This window comes from Mytilus trossulus, chromosome 6 (genome assembly GCF_036588685.1).
Source record: "Mytilus trossulus isolate FHL-02 chromosome 6, PNRI_Mtr1.1.1.hap1, whole genome shotgun sequence".
In the NCBI taxonomy this organism is placed as follows: Eukaryota; Metazoa; Mollusca; class Bivalvia; order Mytilida; family Mytilidae; genus Mytilus; species Mytilus trossulus.
The window spans coordinates 34,148,375-34,173,872 of NC_086378.1; the positions used below are offsets into that span (position 1 = coordinate 34,148,375).

The 25,498-nt window shown below is 31.0% G+C and overlaps 1 protein-coding gene across 1 annotated transcript; it reads left to right on the plus strand.

The window, feature by feature from the left end:
• Positions 1–4,421: 4,421 nt before the first annotated feature.
• On the plus strand, positions 4,422–25,498 carry LOC134721208 (large neutral amino acids transporter small subunit 2-like). Its single transcript, XM_063584013.1, has 10 exons — positions 4,422–5,154; positions 6,817–6,942; positions 11,032–11,131; positions 12,904–12,948; positions 16,674–16,797; positions 18,405–18,508; positions 19,706–19,802; positions 20,557–20,706; positions 21,306–21,483; positions 23,139–25,498. The coding sequence occupies exons 1-10, from the start codon at positions 4,665–4,667 to the stop codon at positions 23,201–23,203; spliced, it is 1,479 nt and encodes a 492-aa protein (XP_063440083.1). The 5' UTR covers positions 4,422–4,664; the 3' UTR covers positions 23,204–25,498.

The following is a 25,498-nucleotide window of genomic DNA, read 5'->3' on the forward strand; positions in this document are numbered from 1 at the left end:
ATCCTGCGCATCCTGTTTCGACGTATAAACTTGTCGAATGTTATTTTTGATCTTTTCTTTTATGGTATTCAAAATATCTAGACTTATTTCTTTAGCAGTTTAGATTGAAATTGTATAACCCCCCAAAAATAACACATTTACGATATGTTGTGTTTGTTTTTGTCTCCGTCTCAAATATTATATTTGGGGAAAAAATAACGTGATTCGTCAAAATCAGTCGATGTTTGTATCCGACATCTAAAAGAAAGTGTACATTTTATCGCCATACGTAAAACATTACCGTTAACGTCATTTGGCAAGATTTTTTTTACCGTTATTCACACGGGGGGTAACTTCGATATTTTTTGGGTAGGGGTGTGCCATTTTTGCCTAAAAAAACGTACCCATTTTAATATAACAGTCACTGAAATTCAGTACCTATAGTTATATAAATATTTAAGAAAGATTGACCTATACTTATATACAATATTTAAAATATGACGTCAAAACGTTATTGAAGATCAAATCAGGAGACAAATTTCCGGGGTTCATTTTGAACTTTCGATTTAATTTTTAAATATAATAATTGACCATTAATAATGTAAGATTCTCAATAGCATATTTATATATATATGTGATATGTAGATCATACCCCAAATCAATATACAGTTATCAAACGTGCATTTTAATATAGGATATGTCATTAAAAAGGAGGGTCATTCTTATATAAAATCTCGCAAAATTATGACCCATATTTTTGGCACATCCCCGTATCCCCGCATACCCAATAAAAGGAAGTTACCCCCCCCCCGTGGTTGTTCATCATGATTACGACCCTCATTCTGAATGGTCATAAATGACAATAAAATAAAAATCAAAGAAAAATCAAATATTATTTGTTTTCACTATCAAATGGACTCAGTTAGTGAATATATTTTGTTTTGGCATAGTTATTTATTTCATTACCAAATGACATGGTAGTTTTTTCATCATTTAGAGAAAAAGGAAGGCGAAAGACTATATATGATACGAAACGTGACGAGACATTCAAACTCAATGTTTCAAGTCGAAAATCGGTAAACTGACGATCGTACGCTATCAGTAGCGGATCCAGAAATTTTCATAAGTGGGGGCCCATTGAATGCCTAAGAGGTGACCCGTTCCGGTCATGCTTCAGTGATTTCCTCTATAAGCAGCCAAATTTTCCTCAAAAGAGGTGGGGTTGGAGACCCGAACCCTAAATCCGTCTCTGGCCATGACAAAAAATGAAAAAGACAAACAGCGGCTTATAAAACACAACATAGAAAACTTAAGAGTAAGTAACACGGCGAACACGTCCAAAACCGGGGCAGATATTATGTGGTAATCGGGAAGAATGAACAGGTCCTGCTCAACATGTGACACCCGTCGTGTTACTCCTACACCATAGTACGTTGATAAGATATATCAGGTGATTATATATTTCTTCAACTTCAACTCCATCACTCGTCATCCATACTTGTATCTCTTAAACAGGACTTGGGTGCATTGTTAGTAGTGTGGTTACATTAACTGACTTGTACTTGAATCTAATAACGTGGACTTGTGCACGTGTGAGTAGTGTGATTATATTAGTAAACTGACATAAAAGTCATTGTGCCAATCTTGATAATTTTATACAAACGGACTAAAATTGAATCAAGTTCAAATTAAAATAATTTTTAACCCCTAACCACTGTGCATGCCATGGACACTATAAAGCATTTTTCGGACAATTTCGGACTTGAAATCTCCCGTGAGTAATTGTATTTTATATTTGAGGGTGTTATTTGCAAAATTGGACCAAGGTATGCATAGTATCTGATAGACCCACATTCTAACAATCGTGAAGGTCAATTGGAAATGAAAATAAAAGATAAACCCAACAGACTCAGTGAAGGTCGGTAATAATTATTGGGGGAAATGGACGCCAGTCTTTGCTTCTCTCTAATATAATAAATTCACAAACAAAAATGCATTGAAGACCTGTTGGTGATCTTCTGTTGTTGTTTGTTCCATGCATGGTCGGGTTGTTGTCTCTGTGACACATTCCCAATTTCCATTCTCAATTTTACACTTGGGCTATAAATGATACAATCATGTATCCTGTAGTTTGAAACTTTAAACGGTGATTGATTGACAAATTGCAGTTCTTTTAATATCCCTGCATATAATAAAAGAGCACATCACTGATGAATGTTTTGTCGATATGTCTTACATGAATGAGAAAAGCGGCGTCATGTTTGCAAATAAGGCAAATGTAAAATAAGTTAAATGAAAAGAAACACTTAACAGAAAATAAGTTAAATGAAAAGAAACACTTAACAGAAAAAACTGGATTGAGCACACGAAACCCCACCCAAAATTTAGGGCGATATCTGGAGCTTCAGAAAGCCCTGAATAATGTAAACAGATCCTTCTACACTACAGACCGCACCCGTCGTGTCGCTCATTACACTGAATTAGTATTTGTCGAGAATTCACAACTGGGCCTTTTAACATAATTAAGGACAGATGAAAGACTGCGACTACGTCACGGTTACAATTATAACATATCCCTGGTCAGCTGTGACACAGATATTTCACGTAATGAAATGTTTTAAAGGATGACTCTAACTTAAAAATTAAAATCGTTACCCAATAGTGGTGTCCAATGCAGTCATTATTGCGATCATACAGGTGTAAGGGGAACAACTCTAAGAATTCTAACAGATCTTAGAATGTAAATGTTCAAAGTTGTCGTATATCTATAGAACTTGTTTAATGACTTGTACATTTGCAATTAAAAGGGTTTTAACGCCCATTTTGACAACTTTTCAACTTAATTATATTAACCTGACCCTTGTTAGACATGTAAATTTCAAAATTCAAGATGTTTATAGACTGTTCGTTATCCAATTATCCGGCCAGGAAAATAGCTGTTGAATCTGGGAATAGTATATCTGTTAATATATATGTTCCGGATTGAATTGATCGACCAACCATCGACACTTCAACCATTAACGCCGATGTAAACATAAATATAAAAGACAGACATACACGACCAATTTCACAATGATGAAATTTCTAGGTCTGTTTGATTTCAAATTTTAGATTAGAAAATATATAAAATTGTATAGTTTTACTTGTATTTAATTTATTTTTTAAGTGGGGAGGGGTTGCATTGAATAAACCCTCGAAATTTTTCTATCCAATAATACTTTGTGTCATTTTTCATAGTTGAACTTGTTTTTTTTTTCAATGGATAAACATGGTTTACGGATTAGCACATGCACATTACCACACTAATGGTAAAATTAAACATATCAGTAAAATTTGCTGCAATAGCATTGGCGGATCCAGGGGTGGGGGGTCCGGAACCCCCTCTTTTTTTTTTAACCTATTAATGCATTTAAACGGGGACACTATAGTTGGAACCCCCTTTTGTCCTGGGTTGGGAACTATCTTTTAAAATGGCTGGATCTGCCCCTGATAAATACGCCGTTCAAATGAGGTGCAGCAGTGTTTTTTTTATTCAGTTTATGTTGACTAAATGGATCTGAACTGATCGGATGCTTAATAGGGAATACTATTTTTCTTTTGTTGTCTTAATCGTAGTTAAATACCTTTTCCTGTGGCCGGCAAGATTTTTGTTATATAATGATTTATTTGCATTTGGGTCCAGCAAACACAAATACAAACATATATAGTACAGAAAGTTAAGATCTGCAAATATAATCATAAAAACAACATAGTTATAAATTGTTATGTAACCTTTGATCGACATATATATGGACCTCATTTTTGCAATTATTAAGATTGCTTGATGAATTCACCAACTTCTGTCAAAAGCACACTGACAGATTCAGGATTTAAAAGTAGTGTTAGCTTTAAAAGTGGTTGATAATTTGTAAAATCAGGGTTAATATTATTAACCACAGGCACTGGTCTCAAAAAAAGTTAATTTAAGGTATATGGGATTTTTTTTTTAGACAAGTGCCTGTGTTATTAACCTTTAAAAGTAAGCAATCTCTTAAAGATGAGTTCACTGAGTTTGCAATATTAAAAAAGGTATTCATTATAAAGTTTATTACAAAGTTTACATGATCTTTGTTCTCTAGATACACACCGTTTGGCTGAACAAATCGTTTCTGACTGGCTTTGACCATTGCTATGACAAAGAAAAGACAACGGTCAGAAAATATACAAGAAATTCTTGAAAATAGTATTAATTAAACAAATTTTCTCCATCATCTTGAATAATAACATTTTTTATTCAGTTTGTTTTTCCCCCTAGTGTTGTGTGTGTTACAAGCTTGTTTATCGTTTCTTGATGATGCAATATATTCATGAATGAATATTTTAAAAAGTCTTTGTGCGTAAATGGTAGTAAAACTAACCTACTTTCTCTGATTGGATAATAGTAGGACAGATCACGTGACGTCAACAAACATACACAGGAAGCATGTTTTCTCGATAGTTTCATCATCGTCCCGCGTTATGTGTAGATCGACAACTAAATACTTCATGTGGATGATAATATTGGATAGTAACACAGCATAACAAATATTTTAAAGAACTTTATTTGTGTACTTTTGTCTGTTAGTGTTTGCTCATCAAGAGTAAGCAAGTGACTTTTGTTATCGTATTATAAATTACTATATCGTACACGTGTTTACAAAACCAACATGACAAAAACCAATAATCTCATGAATGGAACTCGATCGTCTGATAATTCAGACTCGTCGAGTGATTCAGGCAGTGCTATTAAATTGAAAAAAGAACTTGGACTACACAATGGAGTGGCTATCATTGTTGGTGTAATTATAGGCAGTGGAATTTTTATATCACCCAAAGGAGTTTTACTTGAATCTGGTTCAGTTGGACTGTCACTCATAGTGTGGCTCATTTGTGGACTTATTTCGTTAGTAGGGGCAATATGTTATGCAGAACTTGGTACAATGATTGTCAAGTCAGGCTCAGACTATGCCTACATTGGTGAAGCATTTGGACATCTGCCTGCATTTCTGTATTTGTGGGTGGCTCTTGTGGTAATTATCCCCTGCGGTAATGCCATAGGGGCCTTGACATTTGCAGCATATGTTTTAGAACCAGTGTTCCCATGTGATGGTGGACCCCCAGAGACAGCGATGAGATTATTAGCAGCTCTTTGCATTAGTAAGTGTATGAATATGGTTACCACCTCAGCTTGATGTCCATCATGATCACTTGGACTCCCTATTGGCAGTTGTAATTCATCAAAGCATCAAAAGATAACATGCATATATTAAAGGGATGGGGTGTCTTCCTGTCTCATGGGGTTCACTTATTATCTCACTGTGCATTAATTTGTCATGATATTTTAATTACAATTAAAGTAAGATTGTGTGTAACCAGAACTTTCAATGCTATTTTTATTGAATAATATAAATTTATTCTTTTATTTCATTTGTAAAGGTATTTCAATTAAAAAAAATGTTGCAGATGAGGACTGATTTATTTTGGGAAAATTTATAAAAAAAATCCTCATGAGAATGATAGAATTTCAGCCATTGAATATAATCTAAATATTTAATATTAGAAGCTTAATTCTAAAATTAATATAAGAAGATGTGGTATGATTGCCAATGGGACAACTCTCTACAAGAGACCAAATGACACAGTAATTACATATGATTAATTAACATCTAGTGTATAGGTCACCTGTCTCAGAGGTCACCTACAATTATCTACAGTTGTACTTTTATGATCTTGTATCATTAGAATAAACACATAAATTTATGTACATGTACATGTATTTGCGGATCTAAATCCAAAACCAGACAATTCTGCTAAAAAGATATAATATATAGCTATAGACAGGAATAATCCTTAACTGAACTTGTACATGTACATTTGTACAATGTATATAAAGTTTGTTGCTCCAATTATTATATTAAATGTCTACTCGTAATATACTTCAATCATTTTTTAGTAAAAATACATTTCAATTAGATGATTAATTTTAGATTTAATGTTTTTAAAAAGAATAAACTTCTTTTATGGCTGGTAACATGGTTAATGAGTTTTTTACCCCTACATTTTTTTTTATATATGTTAAGTTTAAGAATTTTTGAACTGTCATTATATAATTAACTTCAGCAGAATGTACATTGTATGAAGTTTTTATACAAAAAGTTTTAGGATTCACTGTACTAGGCTACATTATTTTAAGGAGTGAAGCCTCTTGATCCCTCAACTTTTTAGCCCAATTCTTTTGTAACCAACTATGTTTATTTGTTTATTTCGAAGGTTCACTGTATTTTCTAAATAAGGAAACAAATAGTTACTGTTAAACATTTTGTGACATGTAAGTGTACAAATGTATCATACATTGTAGGTGCTTGAGGACAGGATCCTGTTATGAACCCCCCATAGTCCCTCCCCTATAATCAAGTTTCACATTGTTAGTAAACATGCATATTGAGGATCAAAATATGGCATATTGCTATATATATGGTACATGTACATGTACTTATTTAAAGTGATACATCTTGAAAAATCTTGGATTTTTGATAATAAAGGGGAGGGGCCGATGAAGTCAAAATATTAGCTTTTTGTAACAGGAACAGTACAGAAAATTTTACAAGGGTGGAGCTTAATATATAAGTGAACTTGTTCTCGTCCTGAATATGCATGAATAATTGCCACTGGACTTTAAGCAACCAACAATCAATCAATCTTTTATTTTTTTTATAAACCACCATCTCTCTAACAATTAATCTATGGCAAACACTATAAAAAGGTAAAACATGTGATGTAAATATTGTAGTTTCTTTAATTATCTCTTTTCTTCTTCAGCAATTCTCACCTATGTCAACTGTAAAAATGTGAAATCAGCAGCCTTAATTCAGGATATCTTCACTGCAACAAAAATCATTGCCCTTGTCATGATCATCATCATCGGATTCGTTTTTATGTTCAAAAGTAAGTAGTAGTACATGTACATCAAATATCATTGAGTTAACATCATTGAGTTTATCATTGAGTTAATATATGTAATACCATTGAGTTTCAGTTCCAATTCCAGAAAAAAAAATGTCCTTTGAAAAAATAATGTAAAATGTCCTACGTTTTGTACCCTACATACATATGAACATTGTATTTCTTACAGATTTTTAAAATTGCAGTTATTAAGCATTTAATTCTGATCTTAAAAACTAAACTTCAGACATGATGTGTAATGTTTTGATTGCTGTTTGTCTATTGGGCGGAAAAAAAAGATGAGTGTTTCCTATTACAATACTAACTTGAAGTCTTCCCTATTTTTTAAGCTAAATAATAACCTACTTAGTCTTTTTTTGTCATTTTTCAATAAACACTGTAAAGTCAGAATGTCCCTCCATTGACACAATGCAATGTAAAAAAAATATGGTAAAATAAAAAAAATCCCTACCTACATGTACCAACCCTATTTTTTTCACAAATGTAACAGGAAACATAATATTTTTTTGACCTTGTTAAGACTCATTTACCAAATGTATCTTTGAAACAATTTTTTTACCAGTTTTCCATCATTTAAATTTATAACTACTGTAAATTCAGAAATTATTGCGAGGTTTTTATTATTGCGAATAATGCGACTGAGTTGTAAACGCAATAATTAAAACTCGCATTTTGTAATATTTGAACTGACTTAAGCATGACTTTTCTCAAAATCGTAAAAATTAAAATCGCATTCAAGTGTAAAATGACAAAATCGCAATAATAAATGCACGCAATAATTTCTGAATTTACAGTATATTAGAATAGTCCTTCAATCTACATGTATACTTAATTTACAGCTTTATACCAAAAAATTACATGTCATATGCAGCAATGCACAGGACTGAATAATATTTAGATTTAGGGTGCAAATAAGTCATTTAAATTTTCTTGAGGCATATTATGTTTACTCTTTAATATTCAATATCTACATTGTATACTTAATTTTACTGCTTTGTATGTTGGCTTAAAGTTAACAACCACATTATAAAGTTTTAGTCATACATTGTATTTTTATTTTTTGTTTAAGATGACTCAAAACTGCCGTTTTCAATGATTTAATGCTATGTACAAACAAACAAAAATGAATACAAAGGATTTTTTTAACGGAAAAAAATATTCTTTCAAAAATATTATCGTTCTGCATTTTCCTTAGATATAGTTGCATGATATGGTTAAAGATGATTTTAGAAGCAAAATGAAAATTTTGAAATTCATGAACATGAATTTCTGATATTAATATTTTGATACATTCATATTCACATGTAAAATTGAGAATGGAAATGAAGAATGTGTCAAAGAGGCAAAGACCTAACCTAAGAGCTAAAAACTGCCCAAGGTCGCCAATGGGTCTTTAACACAGGGAGAAAATTCCACACCAGGAGTCAGGCTTTAGCTGACCCCTAAACAAAAATGTGATTTATTTTCAAGACTTTAGCAATTGGAAAAATATCATAAATATAAATCAATGGACTTGTAATGTAACTACTCAAGTAAATTTGAAAATCAAGAAATTTAATGGCAGAGAAATGGGTAAACACGAGATAAGTATCCAAGAAAATAAACTAACTTTAGTTATTTTCTGTAAATTGTAGGGCCGCAGATTCATTTTTATCCCCCATTCTACTTAAGGAAAAGTATGTACCTAGTCAAGAATATCATTTAATTTTTGATATTTTAACGCTACGGCATTTAGGCTACCCATATTTAGTAGTGGCCAGTTTTTATTGGTGGAGGATGCTAGAATGCATGGAGAAAACCATGACTTTCGATAGAAAAACTGACATTCCTAGTCAATTAAGATTAGAGTCGAGTGCACCTGCTCAAGCAGGGTTAGAAACTCATAACCTCAGTGTTGACTGGCTAGTGATTACAGTAGTAACTACTTAAACCACTGCTACTGAGGCCCTGTCAGAAATATGACAGTTATTGGATTGTGACTGACCTACAAATATGTTTTTTGTATCTTTTTGTTTGTTTACATTTGTACTTATCAATTGGCTGACATCTAATTAATTTCTACGCAGTATCTATTTTTAGCCTTGTTCAGTGGGAAGAACATGTTTTTCCTTCCTGCAATTTCCAACTTTATGTAAAGACAAACCTTCTTCATAACCGAAAAGGTTTTTGTTAAGACATAGATTGATAAAATAAACATCCGCCAATCAAGGTCGAATACTGTAAATTCAGAAATTATTGCGAGGTTTTTATTATTGCGAATAATGCGACTGAGTTGTAAACGCAATAATTAAAACTCGCATTTTGTAATATTTTAACTGAATTAAGCATGACTTTTCTCAAAATCGTAAAAATTAGAATCGCATTCAAGTCTAAAATGACAAAATCGCAATAATAAGTGCACGCAATAATTTCTGAATTTACAGTACCCAGTATATATTATAATTCTTACAAAAATTCCACTGATCCGAAGGCCGCAAAACTTTAATTACAGCACTTTCTAAAAGGAGACTCTATGTTGGGTCTTGTTTATTTCTTTTCTGATGACTGTCTTTGTAGTCTGCTAACTTTTATAACCATTATTGGCCACAAGCATTTTGACTACTCAAAAATTTTACATCAGTTTGTGCTCCTGTCTTTGAATTATTGCCCCTGATTTAGATTTTTTCCAATTTTTAACAAATGTTGGTCGATCGCATAAGAATTGTAGATTGTAGGAGATAGGTTTAAAAGTGTATTTGGAAACGGACCAGCATGACACAATGTATGTATACTGGAGGAAAATTAGTGAACCTGATTTTGAGTTATTGCCCCTTTTAATGTTGATTTTTTCTTTCAGTTTTGTTAATAATTTAAATTGCAAAAGTGACCAGCAACAACAAGAGTAACTAGTATGATTCAGCTAGCAAACTGGCAATGTTTTTACCAGTTGTAACTAGTTTTCATTGATTAAATTGGTATTTATGGAAAAGAAGATCCTTCTTTAACAAGCTTCTCCATAGTGTATGATTGTGTCTACATGTATCTGAAAGCCAACAGATTCCTTTCCTATTTTATGTTATGTTTATGTTACTACAGTAATATTACATAATACAGTTTGACTTTTGCCACAAATATTTTTTGTCAGATTTTTGGTGCACATCTTTTGGTGCATTTACGTATCTAAAACTACACACAAGGTCAAAGTTATTCCTGTACCTAATGTACTCAAAATATGACTGATGATCTATGTCCTACTTAAAAAAAATTGGTGAGGTTAAAATTGTATTAAACAATTCACTCATTTTTGAAAGATATTCTGTTAGGGAGGACATCAAATAATCAATGAAGGATGAAAAAAACTTATTTCAAATAGTTTGAGGTTGTGGGTCAAAATTTCTGCAAGTTTTGTTTAATTGACATCGATTTTATATATATACATTGTATCCTTATTGGTCAATCAATTTTTCCCAAATTAAGTGAAGACATCCCTAATGTGCCTTGAAATGAGGAACAATGTGCCTTGAAATGAGGAACTCAAAAGTCATGTGTAAACCAAAATTCTCTGTGTAGTGATATTTGACACTTTTCTATGATAAACAAGTGACGGAGCTTAACCATTTGAGTTAATTTAGAAAGTAGGGGAACACAGAATAAATGTGTAAAATCTTAAATCTACCCAGAAAGTCATCTCTCCACTTAATGAATGGCTATTATTTATTTTGAATTTATTGAACCATAAAACTAATTTTTGACTCTTCACATTGAATAATCCGCGAAGCGGATTATGTAAAATGTGAAGAGTCAAACATTAGTTTTATGGTTCAATAAAATCAAAATAAATTATTGCCATTCATTATAAATAAATTTTTATCAATAATAAGGCTCAAATAACTTTTTATATTATTTATATTAACAATAACAACAAGTACACACAAGTTGGCGTATGAATATACAACGTCAGAGTGGGCGTGTCGCCGTAAAAATTGACAACATTGAAAATAAAACTAATTATTTTATCCAATCAGAAGACAGTAAATACACCAAATTTATTTATATTGACATATTTTCAATTTATAATTTGTATTCTTGCAGGTGATAGAGAAAGTTTCCAAGAACCATTTGAAAATTCCACAACATCACCAGGCAAATTTGCATTAGCTTTTTACTCAGGATTGTATTCTTATGCTGGATGGTAAGATTCCAAATTTAAAACATCATATTAAATTAAATATACAAATTATCTACAAATTTAGATCTTAAAAATACTAAAAAATGTACAGTTTTAAAGATTTTCTTCAAGAAACACATAGAAATATTCACCATTTTAGGACCAAGCCAAAAAAAAACCATTTTGCTTATATTCCTTACAAAATTCTAAGGAAAATGTAACTACCCCTATTTAACTAATTTGGGTGCCTCCAATCCCCTCCATGAATTGATTTTGGAACAGACTTATAAGAATTTCACTTCTCACTCTCAGTGAGACATTTTCCACTTTTCCATGAAACTTTGAAAAAGCGCTTGTGAATAATTTTACAGAAAAATAGGTATTTTTAACTCTCACTGAAAAATAGTGATGCATGAAGTTACTTGAATAATAAAATCCCTGTGTCTGTGTTCAATTTTCTGCCATGCTAGTAGCGGATTATTTAAGGAATTACTGTAATATTTTTCCTGTCTATGAAGCAATAACATAAAGAATTTGGTGCACACTGAATAATGTGCATAGCGGGTTATTTAACAGTGTTATTTCGAATAAACAGAAAAAATATTACAGTCATTTCTTATAATTTAATTCTAAATTCCACTAAACCGTAGAAATCCGTGAAAAAAATGTTGATGACGTCACAGTCACATGACTAAATTATGTCTATGGGCTGACAAGAAAATAGCGTCAGCCAATTAGAAGATGTGTTACATCGAAAATTAAATTATAGGGTAATAACATATATAGTAAACAGTTTCCTTGCTGGTTTAGGAAAGCATTTGATTTATTTATCATGTTTATATAAATTCTTAACAACACACCGGTACTGTGCATGAATTATTATTCATTATCATGATAATGAGGACAACTTTGTGTACTAGTATTTAATTAGGGTAGTCAATGAGGCAACACTTTTTGAAAATTATCGTCAACGTAACAAAAGAGTGAACATCCTTTTGGCTTATAAATAGTACCGTAGTTTAATGGTGCAAAACTAAGCTGTAAATGAATGACTTGATTTAGGCCAAAAAAGTATAGATATTTGTTACCGAAATATTCTGGACTTAACCAGTGCTGACCAAAAATACTGTAACTTTAACTAGGCTTAACCTTTAATTTACATACAGTGTGTAAGTGTACACTAGGAAAGACATATAATTATAACGCCAGATTGGCTAAAACACCAGAAGCATCGCAAACTTACAGTTGGTAGTAAAGAAAAACAGAACTTTTTAATAAAAATGGATGTAGAAAATTTTGACAATTCCCAAAAAAGGCTGCCAATTCATGCAAATCAATTTTTATGCCACCTACATGTACAATAGAAGAGGGCCATTATATTTTCTGGTCTGTTTGGTCATTTGTCCCTCTGTGTTGTCTGTCTGTCTGTCCCGCTTACATGTTAAAATTTTTGGTCAAGGTTGTTATTGATAAAGTTGAAGTCTGAACAACTTGAAACTTAGTACACATGTTCCCTATGATATGATCTTTCTAATGTTTATGCTAAATAAGTGTTTTTATTCCAACTTCACGGTCCACTGAACATAGAAATTGATAGTGTGAGTGGGGCAACTGTGTACTGTGAACTAATTCTTGTTACTAAAGTTTAAGAATAGAAACCTTGTTAAAAAAAAATGTAAAATATAGTTAACTGTTACCTAAAATGGTTTTTATCTTTGCCATGGCTCTTCAGGTGTTTAGTGCTAGTCTTAACTGTTGTATGCAGATTTAAAATTATAATTTTATTTAAATTTCAGGAATTATTTGAATTTTGTAACAGAAGAATTAAAAGACCCATATAAGTAAGTATATTTATGGAAGTGAACCTGTGCAAAAAAACTAGCAAAAATGTAGGCTACTAAGTGATGCTTTAAAAAATGGTCACACATAAAACAAAGAGTTTTCAGAATAGTTTGTAAAAGGGTTTTTGACAACACAAACAGAAAACCAAAAACATAGTTTTACAATTTGCTTAACCAGTTTAAATAATCAAAGTGGAAATTTTATCATAAATGGACAGCCTTGATCTACTTTCAGACAGTTTTATTTAGATTGACTGAAAGGTAAGATGCACCATGCTGAATTATCACCAAGTACAAGTATTTGATAGCATATCTCTTTTCCTGAAATTTAAAGTACACTTGTACCATGGAAGTAATATTTAAAAGGAATAACATCGACTAATAAGCATGTATTAACGGCCCGCAGAGCCCTGTACTAAAGTCATACGATTTTATCCAATTATAGTCTCAGCGGTAAGACCCCTTTGGTTACTATCTGTGTTACCGCGGTTGTAAAATGGCATCTGGAATTTCTTATCAGTCACATGATTTTATCGAGTCCGGTAATTTTAAAGTACCTGTGTGAAATCCGAGGTTGATTAATAAGAAGGTGGCGCTGTATCATATAAACCTCTGCCTTCAGATGAAGTCGTATGATGTAAAAATCTTGAAAAACGGACGAGAATTGTTCAAACTACAGCAGTTTTACATGGAAAATTGTATTTAATTTAGCATATTTTTGCTTTTTACCTTTTGTTTTAAACTGTTCTAAAAGTATTTTCCGGTTAAAAGCGGATGCCGAGTTAAACAGTTAAATACCGATGAATCGATCAGGTTTCACATGATGTTTAACAAAATAATGTAGGCAAATGTAGGCATAGATTTTTTTACTGTTGAAATGTGCAAAGTTTATCGAGATTGAATAAAATAATATTTACTTTCAAGTATTCTAAATTTATGTATATGTCATAAATGTCATTGATTGCATTATTGAAACTGGACAACTAAAACGGGGATAATATTTTCGTAAATATATATTTAAAAAGTGTTTATTGTGGAATGAATATAATAAGCTATACAGCAAAAAATATAACAAACCGACGAAATGGGCTTGAATCTATCTGTCTTACGGTAAATTCGTTTTTACACAAATTAGTTTATGTATCAAGAACTTAAATTGAAGGATAGAACCGTTGAGAAATGAGAATATTTTAATTGACTATAAATACACGAAAGATTTAGATTTTTCCGTATTTAATAAAGGGGGTCCAAACGTATTTTTTGTACAATCATCTTCTTAACTTTATACGGAAATGGTTTTTTAATTGTCTGTAAATATTAAAATTGAAATGACACAACTTTGCTCTCCAATTTCGTATGTGATAGCTGTCGGTTTTAACTATTAAGATCAAACTAGCTAAAAAAAGGGAAAAGTTGGACTAAAATAAAAATTGAACGAATGACTCTTTTCGGCAGCGTACATCAACGGAATGTAACGAATGGACTATTCGGGTTACTTCGCACGTTTATTCAACAAATTGTCTGTTCGTACTTCTCCGTGAACACGAAAATGACCGATAAGTGTCAGTGATTTGATCGATCACATGTGGAGAATAAACTTCCATGCTAGATATTGAACCAATTAACGAGTTATTGAAAGATGGGCGGTAACGCAGATGAAACCTTTGAAGTGACAACGATGTTATTCCTTTCAATATTACTTCCATGCTTGTACAAATTACATACAGTCTGTATCAAACTGTTTTAGGTTTGTGTGACCGAAAAATAAATGTGACATTTTCTTTTATTTATTTTTAACTAAAACATCTAGATATTTCTGTGTGTCAGTCAGACTGAGTTTCAGATACACTACATTGTATCTTACTTATGCAGCCTCTTTCTCAAACATGTCACATGACCTAAGTCCTTATAATTCATGACAGGAAATGTTGCATTTTGGGAGCCCTGTCCACTTGGAGGTTTATTGAAATGCAGTTTTAATATCAGCAAAGGTTATTGGAAAAGTTTGTAGTATAATAATACTCCTTACACTTTCTTAACCTAAAAACCAAATATGTTTATAAAGACTTTTTTTCATTATATTTTTAAGGGAGAAAGCTTAAATTACAAAATTTAGAAAAAATGCTAGAAGGTCAGAAATTACAATGAGTAAATTTTGAAGTTTGAAAAGCATAAAAAAAACGAAGAAATAGATTTTTTTCAAGCCAACATGCAAATTATCATTTTTAAGAAATTTTGTTGAATCTGGAATAAATTAGCATTCCGGAAAATTTATAAGAAATATCGAAGAAAATTAATCCAATCATTGAGGGTTAGCCATGCGGTACAGATTATTTTCACAAGGAACCAACTGACCCTCCACACATGGCTAACCCTCCATAATTGGATTAGTTTTCGTTATAAATTTTCTTATGAATTTTCCAGAATTCTAAATCATTCCAGATTCAAAATAATTCCTTGTTAGTTACAATTCAATGTTCTATTTGAACGTCAGATGAACTCCTTATAGGACAATATTTTGTTTTGTTTTGGTCTGGTATTCACAGATCTTAAGCTAGTTCGTTTTTAAGTTTCTTATCCTATTAAAAAACTCATATGAACATTGTTGAAGGTGAAACAAAAGTAGATACAAAAGCATTAGGTCAATAACAACTTTTGTTTCGGTGGGTATGTACAACTTTAGAAAAGCATGACTTTATCCCATAAATCAATATTTTCTAATCTGTATCAACATAGCTTTGTATAAAATGTCTTTGTTTATTTAATGTGTGTAAAAGGACAAGTATTTAAAAGAAGGATAAGCCTGTATTTCCTGTAGTGTTGATTTGAATACTTTACAAAACAAGATAATGAAATTATTGGAATGTGTTTTGTTTGAAATATTGTTGATCAATCGGCTACATCTATCATGTCTATAACACCTTAAAAAGTACAATGCATATATTCAGCATCAAAAGTGTTAAATTCCCTTATTATTGAATATTTGGTTACACCAGGTGAATGGGTTAGTACATGAAGTACCTACCAGCTGTCCAAGTCAAGATCCCGAAAAAATTTCCATTCATCTCAGAAATTTTTATGCAACATTAATTTGTTGCTGTTGACCATGCACTAACACTTATTGTGTAAAAAAATTGGAGTCAATTGTCAGATATCAATTTTAGGGACATAAATTATATACTTTTAAGATTTGCCACTATGCATGTATATGATTGTAGTGACCAAATAAAGTCATTATTTTTTTGCAAATTACCATATTCTTCCACCACAACAAATCGAGGAAATATTCCTATGTTTGGTACTTTTGTTTTGATAAAGTATATGGGGAGGGGGGACTTGACATAGTTAAACAATATGCCTATGACATAGTTGACCAGTATGCCTATGACAGATTTTAACAATATGCCTATGACAGATAAAAAATCAAATATTCATCATGAGAATTAACAGATTGTTACAGAATACACCTTATCTCTATATTTTTGCCATTGCAGGATACCTCACTTATTCCTGTACAAGATAAATGTCTGATGTCTAAGAAATACTGAATCTTGTATGACCTCAAGTCACCAACTCCCAATTTCCCCAAAAAAGATAAGGTCTATTAAAAAGATTGACTGCAAAATTATTTTTTTATAGCATTGTGGGCTTACTCAGTTCTGATGAATGTGTGAAATCAGGAAAGCTGAATTAAAAGCCATTTACATAATTTTTATCTTTTTCAGAAATTTACCACGTGCAATAGGCATTTCAATTCCGTTAGTGACGATTATTTATTTGTTAGCAAATGTTGCTTATTTTGCTGTACTGACACCAGCAGCCATGTTAGCATCAAATGCTACAGCAGTGGTAGGTATTAGTATTGGTCTAAGGGAGATAATCTCAGTACAAGTGTTACACAAACATATTTTGGTTGTTGTGTCAACATATAATTGTTCGGCCTAACAGAAGTGTTAATTGAAACTTTGTTATAAACATTGTCATAATATCTATTTCTGTTGTAACAAATATTCTATACCATTTATTCCGTTAGCAACATATTCTGTAATATTTATTCCTGTGGAAATAATATTTAAGAATAATTTTGGCTGCAGTTTTCCTTAATATATTAATTTTCATAGTTTCTGTACAGTAAAGGCAGTACATGTATGATAACAATATCATTCTTTTGTTTTACACTTGTTATTAGGAATCGGTCATAAGGAACTACTACCAAAGATAAAACTAAGCCTATGAACTTTTACCAGTAATTTTACAAAACACGATTTGATTAGTTGAACAAACAACAAACATGTTTCATATTTTGGTTTATAATCTCAAAACATGTCATGTTAGGAAACAGATAACCTGGTTAAGGTCAACAGGTGAAGGTCATATTTAGCAATTCAGGTAATTAAAAACAGAGCCAAAATGAAATTCTGTCTCAATGTGCTAATAAATTAGAAAAGTTCTATCCTTGAAGAATAAAACTTACATAACTTTATGAAAACACGCTGATTATTCTAATCTTTTATCATTATACCCCCGCTTTAAAAAGGTGCGCTTTAAAACAGGGGGGTATACTGTTTTACCTCTGTCTGTCCGTCAGTCAGTCCGTCCCATGAAACTTTCGTCACATTTTTCTCAGGAACTACAATACAAGGATTTCTGAAATTTGGTTTCAGGATTTATATAAGTCAGCTATACCGTGTGATGCGTTTTCAGATTCATCACTCGACAACTTCCTGTTTACCGAACACTTGTATGATTTTACACATGATAGCCAAGTTGAAAATTTTCGTCACATTTTTCTCAGGAACTACAATACAAGGATTTCTGAAATTTGGTTTCAGGATTTATATAAGTCAGCTATACCGTGTGATGCGTTTTCAGATTCATCACTCGACAACTTCCTGTTTACCGAACACTTGTATGATTTTACACATGATAGCCAAGTTGAAAATTTTCGTCACATTTTTCTCAGGAACTACAATACAAGGATTTCTGAAATTTGGTTTCAGGAATTATATAAGTCAGCTATACCGTGTGATGCGTTTTCAGATTCATCACTCGACAACTTTCTGTTTACAGAACACTTGCATATTTTTACACTATTAATATTATCCACTTGCGGCGGGGGTATCATCAGTGAGCAGTAGCTCGCAGTTTCACTTGTTAAATCTAATTTACTATAGGGACGACAGGAAGGTAAAATCAGCTCATGCACCATCTTAATAGAATTGATAATGGAAATAGGGAATGTGTCAAAGAACCAACAGACCTGACAAAAGAGAAAAAAATTACCAATGGCCATCAATGGGTTTTCAACAGAGCAAGAAAAATTTATATCTGGAATTTTTCATCAAATGTTCTTTCTTTATCCATCATTTTGATTCCAGATCTTGAGTACACATAATCAAACAATATGCTATGATTGATATACCGGGTATTCATTTTACAACTTATTTTAATTTCAGACATTTGCAGAGAGAACATTAGGTGTAATGTCATGGATCATGCCTGTTTTTGTTGCCTGCTCAACATTTGGTGGCCTTAATGGTGCTATCTTCACATCAGCAAGGTAAACTTTAAAAAAATCAGACTGCTTCTATTGTTGTTCCACTTCCAAATAAATCTTTCCAAACTTTACAGGCTTTACTTTAAAGATATATTCTAAATACTTCTTACTCATAGAAAATAATAAAATTTAACTATGTAAACTATGTAAACAATTGTTAATAACAACTTGAAATTTATTTGAATGGTCATTTTGGCTTAGGTATTAAAGTACTGTTTATTCAACATGTAATTCAATAAGTTCATGACCCTGACAATTTAAATAATTTGAATGGTATTTACCAAAACAAAGTCCTTTAAAATCAGTAACATACATCGATTCAAAAGATTGGAAAAGTTTGTTTTGATAAACAATGGTGTTGAATTACTTTGCATGTTTGTTTACTATTCATTTGCAATCGGAATGACCCAAGTTTAAAACAAAATCTATAGATAGATTTATGAAATGTGTTTTTCAACAAATAGGAAATTTACAAAATGATAACATAGACATAAGTTCAAAAAAGGTCAAAAGCAGGTTTTGGCATAATATACTGTCTATAATTTAACATAATTTAAATAAAGGAAAATTTCTGATTTGCTTACGAAATGCATGATAATGCAGTGGTATAAATCTTATGTCTTCATTTTAAATTTATTAAGGACTAAGGCGGTTAACTTGAATTTACAGATAAAAAAATTTAAGTTACACACATTTATTGCTTACATGGGATAGAAGTCGGTGAGGATTTTATTAGGCCTTGCACTCATGAATTGGGATTCCTATTAGTTCAGACAGTATAGTCCATTTTAGCACTGAATTCATCTGTTCAACTATATTTCTTATAGCCCATTTTTTGTCTGTCAAGAAATGTCTTTTGTAAATTTAGGTAGGAGGCCACTGAAATTTTGAACAGCTATAGTGCATAATATGTAAATGTGCATACTATATTTCATTGAAATTCTGCTGATTTGATTTAAATTCTTCAATTTTTAAATCATAATTTTTTTTAGAAATGTGTTCTATTAGTAGGATTTTAGGTGAAAAGAGGGTGGGGTGGGGTGGGGGTGATGAATAGTGTATTAACATGATTACGTTATTTTAGAATATATGTTTAAAGACATTTGAAAAAGATGTTTAAAGAACTAATCAACACCGATAATAACTATACAGAACTAGATTGAATTAAATGTATTAAAATTTTCTCTTTTTGTTTTGCAGATTGTTTTTTGTTGGGGCCAGAGAAGGTCACTTGCCAGGATTTCTTGCTACGATAAATATCAACAACTTTACACCCACACCTTCCTTAGCATTTGGTGTAAGTAGAATTAGAACTATTGTACACTGTCCATTGATTGTTGTAAAGATAGAACAAAAAGTTCATGAAGATTAGACATTTTTTACATTGAACCTTATGGTCTAAGGGAGATAATCATGGGAATTTTTTTATTATTCTGAAAAGTTGAATTATGTTGATAAAATAGTATGAAGATATGTTTTCACCTTTCACTGAAGAGTGCTTTGTTATTGTATTTCTTAAAACTGTGTAGTATATCATATTTTGGTAATGAAGAATTTGCTATTATGATTGGTTTTATGTAATAATAAAGTTTCAAAAGTTAAAAATTAATTATTTAGTAAATTCAATCTGATGGTAAAATTATACAAAGAATGATCATGTCTTTACTGGTAGAAATAATAAGGTGAAACTATATTCTCAATTTTAAACAACATTTCGATAAATTCTTTCTGAAAATAATTAATTATATTACATGTAAATAAAATTTTGATTTACTTTTCAATAGAACTTAGCAATAAAACAATACACATCACACAGACTTGATATATAATATTCTGTTAATTCAGAAATAATTGCATGCATTTATTATTATCATTTTGTCATTGAGGAAATTCCTGCTAGATTTATTTAAAAAATTTCACAATGCGAGTTTAAATTATTGCGATGATAACTCTCTCTCCCATTTTACAATATTAAAAACATCCCAATAATTTTTGAATTTACAGTATCAGATATAGTTTTAAGCTAATGATATTCTTGTTATTTTTTTTAGTGCCTCATGTCTCTTGTATATTTAACATCAACAGATATCTATGCATTAATTAACTATGCCAGTTTTGTGGAGACAGGATTTATTGCTATCAGTATTTGTGGCCTGTTATATATGCGATACACACACCCTAATGCACCCAGACCAATTAAGGTGAGAGTTTAAATTACATTATTGTAATGGTTAAATGAGTATACAAATTTGACATGTTTAATTGTTGTCATCTTAAATTGGACAAGTGTAACTGTCATCTTCTTACATTGGACATTTGTAACTGTTGTCCTTTATTTTACCATGATCCACATATTGTTAAATGCAAAGGTCAATTTCTCAATTGATATCATCAACTATATTTAGCCTATTGAAAAATCTATATAAAACATGAGAAACAAAAAAACACTTATGAACAGCACCAACAAACAACAAGCACTGAACAACAGGCTTCTGCATTAGGACTGATGCATAAAATCTACATTTGAGATATATACATTATAAGATATAAATATTGTAAATTCAGAAATTATTGCAAGGTTTTCATTAAAGCTAATAATGCAAGTATGTAAAGATTGCAATATTAAGAACTTGTATTCTGATGTGTGATACTTATATTTGTATGCAAACCATCCTCAAAAACACAATAATTTATCTCGCATTTTAGTCCATTCTTCAAAAAACTCCATTATAAATGCACACAATAGTATTCTTATAGCTTTGGTAGTTTAGTATTCTAATTGGCTGTATTTTTCTTTCAGGTGCATTTAGTATTCCCGATATTTTTCTTGATAATCTGTGCATTCCTGTTAATTGTTCCTTTGATGGACAGTCCTAAGGAATGTTTTATGGGAATGATTGTTGTTGCCTCAGGAATACCAGTCTACATTCTAGGAGTATGTTGGGAAAAGAAACCAAAGTCTTTCCTGTCTATTTGTGGTGAGTAAAATATACTGAGCGACAGAAAAAATTATACTTTAATTGATACACTTTTTTTTAATATTTTTTATATCTTTGTGGTGAGTAAAGTATTTGTATGCAACCTTCCTCTGTATAATTAGAATCAACCATGCAAGACCCTCATGGGAAGTTAAAAAACGACCTTTGTTGTCATTTATTTAGACATACTTTTAAAATTAATTTGACACAATATTAATCCCTTCTTAACCCTTACCATGCTGAGTTGTTTTCAGAAATTGTCTAAATTTCGAGGATTTGCAAAAATATGCAAATGATATGCAAATGAGCTGTACCCTGATGCTGATGCATACTGATTACAATAAATCTAAAATAGGTGATCACGGGGTGGGGTGGTCAGGGTGAGGAGGCGGATTTTTTTTGGCGGAAATTTGCCCCAAAGTTGGTCCTCAGGTACAAAAAGCGTCAATTTTGACCTTTTTTCGTTCTTTTTCTCGACCTGTAAGTCCGAGAGATGCTAATAGATGCATCCATCTGTAGTTTACATATAGCGTGGACACCAGTGAACACTTTTATCACAACAGTTGTTAGGTCGGAGTGAAACTGATCTGGGTTCATCAGTGTAAAGAAGGTCATTTGCACCAAAATTCACCAAATTTCGGAATTTTTCCAATTTTGAACTTTAACTGGACTTGCAACCGGAAGTAGTCGTTTCCTCGGCGTATTTTGATAATAGACACGACCAGTCGTTATGTGCCTTTAGGTTAACGGTATTTGTCAAGGTTTCAGTCCTCTGAACTCCGTGATTCAGACCTTGAAGGTAAGCCCACCCCTCCAAAAAACCCAATTTTGTTCGATATCAAATTTTGAAGTTCGTATTTGAGCTCAAAATGAATATTTAAAGTGAGAAACATGACATGAATAGTTTCAGATTGAGGAAACGTGCATACACTACGAAATAAATGGTATTACGATGACCTCTAAATGTATGGAGCGCCATTGATGCCAAAATAACGGTATTTTGGGTACGGCCGTAATATTACGGCCCCCGCACGACAAGGGTTAACTACAAAAGGTGTATCGTTCAAAATTTGTTTATATGGGGAAATTATTATCTGTCAAATAATAAATTTATTTTTTGTAGAAATTGAAAGCTTCCTAGGGAAATATTATTTACATTAATACCTCTAAGGAAATCACTGGACATTAAAACAAAAAAAATCAATCAATCACATTCCATGCCATGCAATGTTAATTTCTATCATGTATATGTTTAGCAGTTAAGGAAAAGATCATTGGTCAGATTAGTAGCAAGGAAAAATTGTTCGTAAATGAAGGATAATAAACTTAGTCTGAGCCCAATCAGCAGCAAAAGATGTTGCAAAAACTTTATTCTTTGTATGCTAAGATTTATTATGTTCTGTTGTGAAGAATACTGATAGGGCTATTTCGAATGTAAAGTTTTCAATCTGATTTGGTAACTATGGAATTACCATCTTATTCCCATCTCTATTTTGCATACATTGTCAGAAAAATAGAATAGAACAACTCTATGCTGTTGTGATATTATAATTTAAAAATAAACTAAATTGCATAGCCAAATATTATCATAAAAAGGGAGGTAACTACTGATATTTAAGAAATACATACTCAAACTTTTATTTTTTTTATTCCAGATAAATTTTCAGTTATGACACAGAAGATATTTGTGAGTGTTCGCGAAGAGTTGAAAGAAGATTAAAGGAAGAAGTAATACAGATATATAATACCTCATGTGACTGATATAGAGCAACAATATCAACAATATCCAATTTTAGATGAGATTTTTATTTGTTAAAAAAACTTTTGTAAATCTAAGGTTCTATACACCTTTAACAAACAAAAAAGTTCAAAAGATATTTTATTTTATAACATTCTTTATAAAAGAAACATTTGTATACTGAAAATTATTTTAAGATCATTTTATAGTTTAAGTTAAAACAAGACTTGTCGGATAAAAACAAGAAGATTTTTTTTTACTGTTTTTAAAAATAAGAGGTGGGGAAGTAAATTAAAGAAAAACCTTTGAATTACTATTTTTGCATTTATGAATATTTACATTGTTCATTTTATACTAAGCTTTGATTGTTATAGATCAGACATTTTGTTAACATTTATAAAATTACTAATATTATGATTTTTAAAAATTGTCAGTAAACCTCTCATTGAAATCATTTTAGTTGTCACCCAAAATTATTTTTTTTTCCTGATTGCTTAACTACGCAAACATTTGACTACTGCAATGTAAGATGATAAAATCTTATAATTTAAATTTTGGTAATTTTGATTTAATAAATATTTTATGTTTCTGATGTATGAATGACTTTAACATAACCAAAAATTCTGCAGCAATCACCAATGGGAAACAAGATCATATCATTTAGATTGAATGTCATATCTCTCTCGACCATGAAGAACGAACATTTCGCTATTTTCCTCATTATTTTATTCATTCAAAATATCACAGATTATTTTTTAAACTTAGTCAATTAGATATTGTGTTCAAAACAAAATTATTTTCACCTTATTAGTTGAAATATATGTATATTTTTAAAATGATGTATAAGTACAGAAGTTCAGATTTTTTTATGTGATGGTATTTTCTTTCCTTACCTAAATGTATTTATTACTATGTAAAAAGGTTATGGACATTTCTATTTGTGATGATTTTTGTTTGTTTTGAAGGGTGACACATTTTTATCATTTAAACATGTTTTTGTTTTACGATACTTTTAGAATACATGACTGCACAATAATGCAGAACATTCATAAAAATTAAATGTTAAAAGGTGTCATCTGATGTCATTGAAAATGCATAATTGAGCTCTAAGAAAACAAGCGTTGTATGAAATTTGTTTTGTATTGTGTTGTGACGTGTTGTTATCATATTTGTTTCCTGATGTTGGGTCATGTTTGTTAGTTTTCCACTTTTTTTTGTTTTTTTTAATAACTTAAGAGATAAAATGAAAGCATACTGTTATATATGATGGATTTGAAAGAGCAATGGAGACGCTAAAACGTGATGGCCAATAGTATTGCAATTTTGATTTTAAGCCCTATTCAGATTAAACAACTGCTAGATTTTCTGTTAAAAGGAGTATGTAAATATGAATAAAATTTTCAAAACCATTTAACTACTGCTCAAGACAGTTTATTGATGTCAATATTATGTATATTGTTTGGTTACGGTTGCCATACAAATATAAATGTGCCTTTTTCATACAGTCTGTCTCATTGTTTTTGTCAATTTTTAAATATATTTTTTTTGTTACTGATTTATGTTTTTGATTGTTGAATATTGAATATCTATGGTTCATGGTATAAAAATGTAACCACGGAATTGTTTTGTAAATATTTCTTTAGAGACCTACTATAAACTGTAATATAATTTATTAGTTAATCAGAAATTTCTCATATTTCCTGCATATAAAATACCAATACTTTTAAGTAGAAGAAATATTTCTATAGATGATGTGTTTACTAGAATTTTTACCATCTAGCTGTAGTTAGAAAATCTCAGGTTTCGTTCCTTAAGAACTAGTCAAAAATTTTACCAAAACTTGAAGCTCAGCTATGTTTTTGACAATCAAAGTTAGTTAGTTTTTCTCTTCTCGATAAGGCCTATTGAATCAATATTTACATCGCATTTTTTTCATTTAAATGAACATTCAACTCATAAACTTTAGTTACACATTTATTGGTGTGAAAATCGTTCTTGTCATTGGTATTTGAAATAAAAGTATGAAATGACCAATAAACCTTAAATTACACCTTAACATTTGCATGAAAAGCTTCTCTAAATTATCATGTGAATTCAAAAATGACAAATGTTTTAATTGTCATTTACTGTCTTACTAGCATCTTCATTTCATTTGAAAATATTAGACATCAAGTTAAAAAAGATAATATTCTCATTGTCATTTTCCATTTTAACTGTCCAACATTTGGATTTCAAAGTCTCATTTTGTGTTTTCACATAGGTACACATAAATTCAGA